General features: G+C 43.6%; 1 protein-coding gene across 1 annotated transcript in view; it reads right to left on the reverse strand.

Annotated features, from left to right (window-relative positions):
• Positions 1-5,759, reverse strand: part of SCAMP1 (secretory carrier membrane protein 1) — an 82,384-nt gene extending 76,625 nt beyond the window's left edge. Inside the window, exon 1 of the mRNA XM_070571553.1 lies at positions 5,491-5,759. Within this exon, the coding sequence (XP_070427654.1) occupies positions 5,491-5,547 (57 nt within the window). The 5' untranslated portion in view covers positions 5,548-5,759. The remainder of the gene's footprint in view (positions 1-5,490) is intronic.
• Positions 5,760-12,007: the final 6,248 nt, after the last annotated feature.

The following is a 12,007-nucleotide window of genomic DNA, read 5'->3' on the forward strand; positions in this document are numbered from 1 at the left end:
TAGAACTGGGCCGTAATCAAGGAACTCTCATTGCCCACAAAGTAGGGGACCCTGACAACATGAGCATGGCTGGATTTCAGACTTGCTACAGACCAGCAACTGCTATGTGCCTCCCACTCCTCCCCTATCTAAATGGGAGTGTCTGCTGAGGTTATCCTGTACCTGTCTCACCATCTTATCCTGGGTGTATCTTTTCAGTTAGACCTGTATCAAGAGAGACACAGCTCCTCCCATCAAGAAGTGGAGCCTGATCCTCCCCACTTGTGTTTTGAATCTGGGCTGGCTTTGTGGCTTGCTCTGACTAAGAGAATGCAGCAGAAGTGAAATGACTCCAGAAGCCTTGCAGCTTTGGCTCTTGCCCTCCTGGAACACTGCTGCCACCATGTAAAATGCCCAGGCTATTCCTGGTAGAGAGGCCACACGAAAGAAAACCATTTTTTTGCTGCCCCTACTGACAGCCCCAGATAGCTGCCAGATACTTAAATGAGGACATCTTAAACCATCCGGCCCCAGTCAAACTGGCAGATGATTGAAGCCACGTGAGTGACTCCAGGCAGGAACATTCAAACAAACTGCCAGCCAAGTCTAGCTCAAATAACAGAAATGTTTTCAGACACTACATTTTGGAATTATTTGTTATAAAGCAATAGATAACTGAGAGAGTGGTAAATAATGATGCATCTTAATTTGATGAAATATAATCTGCAGTTCAATAGATGCTTTTAAAAAATATCAACCTAAGGAAAAGAGAGTGGGAACTCATGCAGTTGGCATGCATGTCAAATGCCATAGACCACAACTACGATCACTACGTTTCAGATTAATGTTGAAAGACAACATTAGCAAAGTTAGACTATCACAGAAGAAATCCTCAAAATCGTTTCCTGGTGCTATCCAGTCTCCAGACTTAAATTTTAAATGGATAAGGGAGGGGTGAGATCAACTTATTGTAAATGAAATCGAAATGGATAACACCCTTGAATTATGGGTCACTTTTTAGTGACAAGGTTTTCAATTTTCAACTTTAATAGGATACCACTGAAATTATTGTAACTTAAAAGATAACAAAAATGCTGAATTCTGGGCCATTTTTAAGAGATTATGTAAATAGAGTAAAATTAATTGTTGAGGTCAAAACAAAACGGACGTTGTGTTCAACTTTAATACCGAGTTCCTTTATTAGGGAGGAAGAACGTGTAGCGACAAGAGCACCCGATTTCAGACAACCTGAGTCTAGTCTACCAGGATGTCCTCAGGCAAACCACCTTGTTTTTGGCCTGGATTCCTCAACTATGACCTGCCAAACAGCTACTACTAACACTCTAGAAGATTCCAAAGGAACATGAACTTCACCAAATTAATAAGCTAAGAATAATAAGGCTAACTATAATTAAATGCAATTCCTTGAATTATTACTACTACTATTATCTAATTAAAGCCAGCATGCATTGAGCACTTACTGCATGCTAAATGTATGCTTATCTAATCCTATTAACAATCCTATGAGAAGGTACTATTGACCTATTTTACAGACTAGTAAACTGAGGCAGAGAGAGGCTAAGTAACTTTCCAAGGCCACATGGCTGGTTAGTGACAAAGCCAGGGTCAAATGCAGAGGTTTTTCTTTTGTTTGTGTGTGTGTGAGGAGGACTGGCCCTGAGCTAACATCTGTTGCCAATCTTCCTCGTTTTGCTTGAGGGAGATTGTTGCTGAGCTAACATGTGTGCCCATCCTCCTCTATTTTGTACGTGGGATGCTGCCATAGTGTGGCTTGACAAGCAGCGCTAGGTCTGCGCCTGGGATCTGAACCCGAGAACCCCAGACTGCCGAAGCAGAGCATGCGAACTTAACCACTACACCACCAGGCCAGTCCCCAAGGTTTGTTGTTTTTGTTTTTGTTTTTTTCAACTCTGGAGCCAAAATTTTTAAATACTATCTTCTGCTGTCTCTCTGTAAGAGCCTCAAGTACAAGCTCCAAATACAAAACAAGAATTTCAGTGTCAGAAATGCAACTAAGGCAGCTGTACAGTGCCATCAGTAATGCAGTAGGAATCAGGAGATCTAAATTCTAACGCCCGTCCTGCACTACCCACACCTGGATGTAAGACAGTGAGCAAGTCGGCAATGGAAAGCAGATAGTTTTTAACCAAGAAATTAGGATGGTTGCCAAATGTGAAATATCATATCTCTGGGCTTTTTTCATCCACAAAAGGAGACTGACTAAATATATTTCAAATTTTTCCTCTCCCAGCTTTAAAATTTTGATTCTATTTTAAAAATCACATTAAATGTTACTTCCAAGATGAATTCTCTAATTCAATCAATTAGCATATCAATATGCTAGAGCATATTAGAAGGCATGAAGATTTTCTCACCACTTATTAATTTTTCCCTCTAAACAAACTGCACTCATTGTGGCACTTACACTGACTCATAAAGCCTTTATTACTGATCTCTGCTGGTTATTGAACTCTGCTTTTATTTCACTTTGCAAGCAGGTTTATCTTCATGTTAGACTAAATCCTTAAGGGTACATATTTCTTCAATATCTATTGAATAAATGAAGGAATAACTGAACAGAACAAAGGACATACAGCAATTTTTTAATAAATACATCTTGACTACATGGAAAATATTTTTCCTCTCTGGCTTTAAAATTGCATCATGGGGCAGGCCCGGTGGCACAGCGGTTAAGTGTGCACGTTCCACTTCGATGGCCCGGGGTTCGCCCGTTCGGATCCCGGTGCAGACAAGGCACCACCTGGCAAGCCATGCCCACATATAAAGTAGAGGAAGATGGGCATGGATGTTAGCTCAGGCCCAGTCTTCCTCAGAAAAAAGAGGAGGATTGGCAGCAGTTAGCTCAGGGCTAATCTTCCCCCAAAAAACTGCATCATAACAATTCAAGAGTGGATTCTCAAAAACTCCATATAATTAATCTTATTTTCTTTCAGATTAGTACACATTTCCAGTTATTCCAAGTTTCTTGATGCACAATGAAAACTATTCAAATTCCATAAACTCATTCACTGAGTCTATCACAACCAACAGGATAAAGCAGGCACTCAAAAATAAACTGAATCCAGCAAAAGATTTTACAACAGCTAATAAAAATCAAGTAAAGCACTGTAGTTACATTATCTAAGGAGACATCCTCAGAAATTATTTTCATGACATGGCTCAAATGAAGATGCTGGCAAAAGTGTTCCTAACATTAAAGTGAAGGAAAGAAATGTTAAAAAAACAAAAAAGCAATGGAAATCAATCTTTAATCAAGAAGAAATTAGGATGGATGCCAAATGTGAAATATATATTTTGAAAACATGAACTTTATTTTCTAATATCGAAATACTTCAAATACTGAAAATAACAGATTTGAAAAGAAAAATGATCATAACGTAACACAAAGATGAATATAGGAACTTTTTATATTTAAGTAGAGAGGACCAGAGATGCTATTTCAATAAAGAAATTTACATAGCAGGAAGCCAAAATTAGAAGAAGAAAGAATATGCTATAGATGTAAAGCTTTACTTTGAGAAGAGGAAGGGCAGCTGGACACAAATGGAAAGAAAAAAGGTCAGATACACAGAGCTGTGACGGTCACCAAAACAGGGAGAGACCATAAACAGGAATGTGTACAGCCAAGTCTTAAGGTCTAAATTAGCCACCTCTTAAAGCATTTTATAAACTTGAATAATCATTGTCTTGGTGCATCCACTTATAAAGAAAAAGATTTCTAATTTTATGCCACAATGAATGAGTATTTAAAACTACTTTGGGGTTTAGAATTACTACAGCAACCTTACATATGGCAGAAAAACAGGGCATCGAGGCAACATTGGATGTCAAAAAAGAGCAGTCTAGGTTAAGAAGACGACAGGGTCATGCCCTAACAAGGGAACCAGCTATACAAAATGAGCCATGAAATGGACAGCCAAACTGTCAGACAGACGGTGAATAAACAGCATCAACGAACTTTCTGAATCAGGTAAAGGTAACAGTTCTCAATGTTATACCTTCAAAATATTTTAAAATAACACCCATTTGGCAACTTATGAAATGTCTCTTTAGAATACCGATGATTTAAGAATAATCTGATTTTCCACATGGAATGACAGAATACTAAACTTGGGGGGAAAAAATTATCTTTAAAGTGCAACCATATCATCGGTAAAAACCCGCAAGTTTCAGGCCAGTTGTAGAGAATTGTCTTAAATGACATTAAGGGCAAAGGAATAGTGACTGAGGCTATCCTGCATTTCCACAGAGTCAAGTTGTCAATAATAACCGGGATCACTTATTAAGATAATCCTCCACGAAGTTATCAGGTTAATAAACAGAACACGGATTTTCCCTCTTCCAGGATTCCTCCTAAGGGATAAAACCAGGAGTAAAAAGAATAAACGTAAACTCACTGAGCCAGAAGTGACACTTGTGCGACCACAAATTAAAGTTAGTATTTCATTTTGGGTGACTACAAATTAAAGTTACTATTGCACACATCCAGGGGAAATTAAAAACTGCTAACTTCAACAGTTGAAAACAAATCACACGTGCTAGGCAGCTGCTGCTCCGGAATCCTTTTAAGAGATATTTATTTAGATGTTGCATTAATTCAAGCTCAGATAAAGAACATCTTAGCCGCCTGCCTCTGCCACTTCTGCGCCAAGCCCTTCCCAAGCTGGGGGTGATGAGGGCGACTCCGAGAAGGAAAGCAGCTCCCGGGGGAAATGGTATCCTGGCGTGGCCCGGAGAACCGGTGACGCACTAGGAGCCTGGAAAACATCCCGTCGCCGGCCTCACGAAAGGCTGCCAGGTAGGAAGATGGTGGTCCACGTGCACTATTGTTTTCAGGTGTGTTTATTTATTTTTAACCTAGGCTTTGATATCAGTACCCTCAACCTCACCCTAATGGTGGGGGGAGGGGGAGAAGTGGCAACGCCGTGGCGGGGGGGGGGTTATCTGGGCGCAACACAAGTTTAAAAAATAGAAACACAACCTTTTTGTCTTTTAATTGCAACGTTCTCGGTGCCCTCGCCTCTCCATCACCGCACGCAGCTCGCAGCCGCCGCGGGTCCCCATGACAACCCCAGCGAGGGCGAGCCCCCCGCCCCCCGCCGCCTCCCGGCCCCGCCCGGCCGGCCGGCCCAGCTCGCCTGGCAGGTGACAGCTCCACCTGCCCCGGGCTCTCCCCTCCCCGCTCCCGGGAGCCGGGCCGGAACCCCGGGCGCGGGCCCAGTCCCGGCGAGCGCACGACCCTCCCGGCCGGGGCCGTGGGGACTGGCGGCCGCACAGGGAGCCGGGCCGGGTCCACTCCGACACCCAAACGAGGGGCGCGGGCCGGGCGCGACCCCCAAGCGGGGTGCGGCGGCCCCGCGCCCTGTCCAGGAGGCTGAGGGGAGTCGAGGGGCGGGCGCGAAGCAACTTGTCTGTTCTCACAAACGACGACGCGTCCCGGAGGCGGGAGATGCTGGCGACGACGCTCACCTTGAAGGGGTTGTTGAGATCCGGGTCCGCAAACGGGTTACTGTCGAAGTCCGACATCGCTCCGGCGCTCGGCGTCACCCACCCGACCCAGGCGCAGGGAGACAGACGAGGCGAGGCCGCCGCCCCCCTGCGCGCTCACGTCGCCGCCGCCGCCGCCGCCGCCGCCGCCGCCGAGCAGATCCGGGTGCAGCGCGCGGGGCCGCCCAGCCGCCGCGCCACTGAGCATGCCCGGTGCGCGGGCCGCCCGGCCGCCGGCGCCGCTCCGGTTCGCCGTCCCGTTCCTCCGGGCCGGGATCCAGCGCTCCGGGCTTTGGCGACGACCGCGTAGGGCCGGGGGCGGAGGGAGCTGGGAGCTGAGGGGATCCGTCCTCCTGCCCAGGGCCAGACTGAGACTCCGCAGGCGGACGAGCGGGGCGTGTGGCCGGGCGGGACTGTACCATCACCGACTTAAAATCGCCCCTGTGACCGAGCGCGATTAGGGAAGAGGTGGTACTCTGTGAGCAAGAAGCACGCACACGGACCCCCACTTCCCCAGGATGGGACAGCAGCCTGGAAGGCAGGCTGCACACCAGGGGAAACAGGCTGCTCCCCACGCTTCCGGCCTCGGGCGAGAGGCGCGGGGGACGGAGAGCTCCTCACCGGTTCCCAAAGACGACGTCCCCGGGCCCCTGCCCTCGCTGATGAATTTTGCACAACCCCTGACCCCACGGGGAATCCCAGCCTCTCGTCTTCCGGCCCCTCCGACTCTAGGGTGCTTCCAAGTCACGGACACCAGCCTCGGCGCTATCGGTCCGGACTGGCTCCGCGGAGATTTAGGAAAGAGATAGGCTTCAGTACCCGGATCCAGCCCCGGCTCCACTCCCACGGAACCTGCAAAATGGCTACTTCCCCAGAAATGATCGAAGGGGTGGCATAAGTCCAGAGATCAAGGGTCTCGAGTTAATGTTGGTGGATGACAAAAAGATGCTGTTTTTGTTTATTTTCAGGCGTTTGGGCGCAAAATATACACCTCTGATTTTTTCCTATTCACTCCCAAACACCAGGGATGAGGTTACTGAAAAATCGGTATATGTACCATTCGTTACCCCACCTCTGAAGTTGATAGGGCATCTCTTCCCCCACTTGCATCTTCCTTCTGCTCTAACAGAAAAGCCGTAAGAAGATGAAGCTACAAAGAGAATTACTTTCACTTGGCGGATGCGTAAGAATTGGAAGGAACTAGATTTAGCCTTGTCCACCTTTTGGGGGCTTGCACTATGCAAAGTCACCTGGGAAATACTTTCTCCCCACTGTGAAAACACAAGCTAGGGGTAAAAAACCACATTTGCTATAATCTCTGCTTGGCGGGTTCCAGGTGACAAGGGAGCTGCTTCTAGGCAGCCGACTAGGAGTGTCAACTACTAAGTGACAACAGACAGGGATGATCATGGCAGAGCTGCAAGATTCCAAATGTGAAAAAGAGGGAACAATCTTGTGCTCACCATCTTACCGTCAGCAGCTGCCTGGAGGCTGGTTTACAGCTTAGTGCTCAAAACAAGCGTCAGGTCCATATCCCAATTCTGATACACCTCTCTGTCTCTGTAAGGGGTTACTTAAGACTTAAATGAAATCAGACATAGAAAAGTGTCCTGCATGTATTTAGTGCCTAACAAATATTGTTGAATGTTTGAAATGCCAAACGGGCAGAGCCCCTTGTTCTTAGTTGCTTTTTCTCAGCTCTCCTGAGCTTGACCTTGTCCAGCTGACCTGCTTCCCTCATCGCTTTGGCCCTCACTCCCTCCACCTGTCCTCCAAAAGACTCAAATACTCAGCAGCTGTTTATTATGCATCTACTATGTTCCAAGACAATGAGGATCAGCTGAGCCTGCACTGCAGGATGGAAATTTCCAACTATGCTATGTTTACAGCTAATGATGTTAGCACCTAATGCAAAGATTTACAGACTTCATTGTTACAGAACCACTTGGAATACTTGTTGATGATGCAGACAGACGCCCACCTCTCCACAGCTCTTGTCCCTGGGATTCGGCTTTAAGGGAGCTAGGGTATCGGCCCTGGATCTGTGTTTTTTTATTTTTTAAATGTCTTTATATACAAATACATTCTTTTACATAAATGCATGAATGGATTCATAGCGTACATACCAATGTTTTCATCTTTTTAAAAAATTTTTAATTTTTGTTTTTCCTCCTCTCTCCCTCTATGTTAACCTAATGTGTTCCCTTCAATATTCTTATAGTGTTGTATATCTACACGCACATAACATTTATATAATCATATACAAACATATACTATATATTCATGCAGACATACTTATATACACTCATACAGAATTTTGGCATTGTCTTGAAAAAAAGGGATTGTATATATGTTTTTCTGCAACGTGTTATTCTCACCCAGTGAGACTTATGGCAGAGTCTCTCAGTCAGATGTACATTGGCCAAGAGCCGGTCTAAGGTCTCTTACCCCAGCACACCACATAAACATTATCACTTTCTGTGTGTACCATGACTATAGAAAAGAAAGGGTTGAGAAGCATGGCCTAATGGAAATTCCTGCAAATCAACAACTGTGCATCTAATTTATTCTTTTTAACAGTTGCAAAATCAGCATATTTAAAAGGAGCCCGGGTGATTGTGATAGAGGTGATGTACTGCCCGTGCTTCAACAACACTGATATAAGGAGATGCAGTCATATGGTCCATGGGTGAGTTTGTTAATCAGCTTTCGTGAAATTTAGAATCACAGGACATCAGGACTGAAAGGAACTTTAGCCTCTCTCATTAGAGAAGAAGAAACTGAGTTTGGACAAGTTAAGTAATTTGCCTCAGTTACAAAGGAAATGCATAGAGACACTATGAAAAGAACTCGGGTCTCTTGCCTCACGTTTCAGACATTAAGTTGACAGATTTGGTTGGTAATGTTTCATATAGGAAGAAGAAATGCTATGTGCAAGGGAGAGAGTCAGCATACAGGACGGTTCACTTGTCGGAGTAGTTCATTTTCCAGGAACTGTCTTCCTAAATTTGATAGAACAAAGAATGAAGAATCAAAACTGGTTTCTAGATCCAGCTCTGCCATAAGCTAGCTGTGTGACCTTGACCATATCACTTCACCTCTCTGACCTGAGTTCCCACACTAGTCAGTCAACAAGTATTTATTCAGCCCCGACTAAGTGGTGAACAAGGTTTTAGATGTTGGGGATAAAGCAGTAGATGAGATATAAGGGCAGGGTCTGTTCCCAAGAGACTTTCCTAAAAGGCCTAGAACACGACTAAGTGGTATCCCGGGTCCTTTGGACAGCCCTAACATCCTGTTAACCTGTGGCAGTGGCTCGCTCCTCCTTAGCTCTGTTTCTTTTGTCCTTAGGGTTTGCCTCATACCATTATCATGCTGCTTCTCCCTCAGTCTAACAAATTGAATTTGTGAATCTGTTAGGCAGGGGCTGTACTCTGAATTCCTCGTTTTCTATACTGGCTAGCATACAGCTGGTAAATGTAGAGAAAATGTCAAGTTAGAAACTTAAATTTCTCACCTTGAAAGTTTCATTGGGCTCTAAGTTCACTGCTGGGTTAGAACGGAAATCCATCATCTCTCGCAGAGGACCCAGGTTTGCTGCTGTGAGTGGCTACTGATAGCAACAACACCCCAACAGGAGCATTTGTAGCCCTCTATTCTGCCACTGGCTACACTTCCAGGAGACATCACGGGAGATGAAGGCACTGTGTGGTAGGCCAAGTAATGGTCCCCCAAAGATGTCCAAGCTCTAATCCTGGAACCTGTGAGTATGTCACTTTATATGGCAAAAAGGCCTTTGCAAATGTGATTAAAGTTAAGGACCTTGAGAAGTGGAAGGGGAAGGCAGAAGCGTTGCTGGCTTTGAAGATGGAGGAAGGGGTTCATAACCCAAGGCATGTGTGGCCTTTAGAAGCTGGGAACAGCCCTCAGCTGCTAGCCAGAACGGAGGTGGAGACATCAGTCCTATAGCCATGAGGAAGTGAATTCTGCCAGCAACCTAAATGAGCAAGGAAACAATGCTCTCCTAGAATCTCCAAAAAGGAACCCAGCCCTGCTGATGCCTTGATTTTAGCCTAATCAGACCCATGCTGGACTTCTGCCCTATAGAACTGCAAGATAGAGTCACACCACCATCCATTATCCAGGTCACTGCCTTCCAAGCTCACCACCTAAGCCAACCCCAGCCCAATAAGCTGTCTCTAAAGTAATCACCCTTTCTCCTGTGATCATATTCTCTTCGAGAGACTGAATGGTCTGAGTATCCTTCAGTTAATTACATCATAGTGGCATTTTTTTTCATGATTCATTGGATGAAAGTATTGCATAGTACAGGAACACAATAAACATAACAAAAATAAATGTATATTTTGAGTCTCAGTTTATCTATGACTATACATGCACATACAGTCCCTTCTACCAAGCGTGTACTTCTCCCACTCAATTTCTACTTGTCAAAATCCAGTTGATCGTTCATAGACAATTTCAAATAGCACATCCTGAATAAATCCTTACTGGCTATCCCTAATCCAAATTTGTCCCTCCTTTCCCATAGTATCTAAAACAATTCTGTATCTTTGTTATAGAACTCATAATATATCATCTCCTACGGGTATAAAGTTATTAGTACCTGCCCACCAAATATGGTAGCTTTCAGTATTTGGAGTGAATGAATGTATTTGTCTCTCTCTCCATGATGTGAGCTTCTGAAGGCAGGGAGAAATTTCATCTTTATATTGTTCACAGAGCCTAGCACAGCATTCTGCTCAAAGAAAGTATTCAAGAAATAATTGCGTTTACTGTTAAGATTTCTTAGCTTATAAAAGGGATTGCCATGTAACATCTTTGGTCACAGTAGGCCCAAATACGATATTGAACAAACATTTTAGTAGTCAATATAAACAGAATTGTGCAGCTACTATGACAAAATCTTCTGGACTCAAATTCTGAATTCTAAACGATGACCTCATAGAAAGACCATGGAAGCATTTCAGATGATGTGGGCCAATGAGATGCAACTAACCGTAGAGCTCATTCTATTTCCTGGAAGAGTCTGCATAAGAGCATTATGATGAAATTATCCTCATTTTGCAAGACAGACATTGTTGCCCAAACATGTACATTATGTACACACACATATATGTGTACCTAAATATTAAGGAAGCATTTATCAGTGATCATATTTAAAATCTTATAAAAAATAACTAAAATCAAGTAGAATAGTATTATAGTAAAATAAATAATTTATATAGTAAATTATATAGTATATAACACACTATGGTATATATACATATATAATTTACATACATATAATATATAGTATGTACAGTAAATTATATAGTAATAGTAAAATATATAAATATATATAGTAATATATAAGTACAATAAGTATTACAGTCCTATGACTATTTGGATCCTATGTGTGAAGAGACAGAGAACTATTATTTTTATCTAGGTACATTTCAGAACACTGATTTTGTTTTTTTCATGAACTATGAATTATACAGTCATCCCTGATATTACCCAATGTCTATGCAATTTCATAAAAGTCTTAAAAGTAAGGACAGTTTACAATTCTTAAATTGCAAATTAGGCAAAAATCTTCAGGGGACTCTTGTAAGAGAAGACATAATCTTAAAAATCTAACCCATTTTCTGATCTCCCAAAAGAAATACTCCAGATCTGATTATTAGGTCTTTAAGGAAAGAAAGTTTACTTTCAGATTCTCCCTCTTTAATCCTGACAATTTAAAAAAAGAAATCAGATCTATTTTTAATCGCTACTCTCTTCCTTACCTTATGGGAGGAGAGAGAGACAGCTAAAATTTCCTGAATACCTGGGCTATGTCAGGCCCTGAGATGCTGGAGGCTCAGCAGACACTGTCTGTTATACAACATACTTTTAGGAGGTAAGTATTATTATCTCCATTTTACAAATGAGAAAATGGGAACTCAGGTGAAATGAATCTGAAAGTTATTTTAAGAATGAGTATGAGAAACAGAGGCCTCATACCTGAGGTTTTCTACTGTTTGTCATTGCATTCCACACTAGGCTTTATTATATTGCCCAAGGAGAGAGTTCCAGGTTGGCTATTTTAGAGATGAGGCATAATCTTGTTGGTTCGTTAAGTAATCCATTGTAAGCCAGTATCCAACTACCAGATGGCTGGGGAGAAAGAGTGACGGGGTGTGGATAACTATATCCATACTCTCTGGGTCTGAGAACCAGAGCTCTCACTCATCCCCACTTCGTACTTCTGACCGACTGGCAGCCGCCTCAGTTGGTTTCCCTCCATTTGTGACCTCAGGAACTTTGATGGTTCTGCCTACCTCTTGGCATGGTTTTAGGCTCTGGAGCTGAGGGAGGACATTGTTCCCTCCCATTAACACCACTGTGAACCTGTTCAAAGCTCATACTCTCCAGAGGTCTTAGACAGGGCATTGGTTTCTGCTGGGGGATGGGCCTTCCACAGGGAGGTTCTCATTATTTTAGTTTTTTACAA

This window comes from Equus przewalskii, chromosome 13 (assembly GCF_037783145.1).
Source record: "Equus przewalskii isolate Varuska chromosome 13, EquPr2, whole genome shotgun sequence".
In the NCBI taxonomy this organism is placed as follows: domain Eukaryota; kingdom Metazoa; phylum Chordata; class Mammalia; order Perissodactyla; family Equidae; genus Equus; species Equus przewalskii.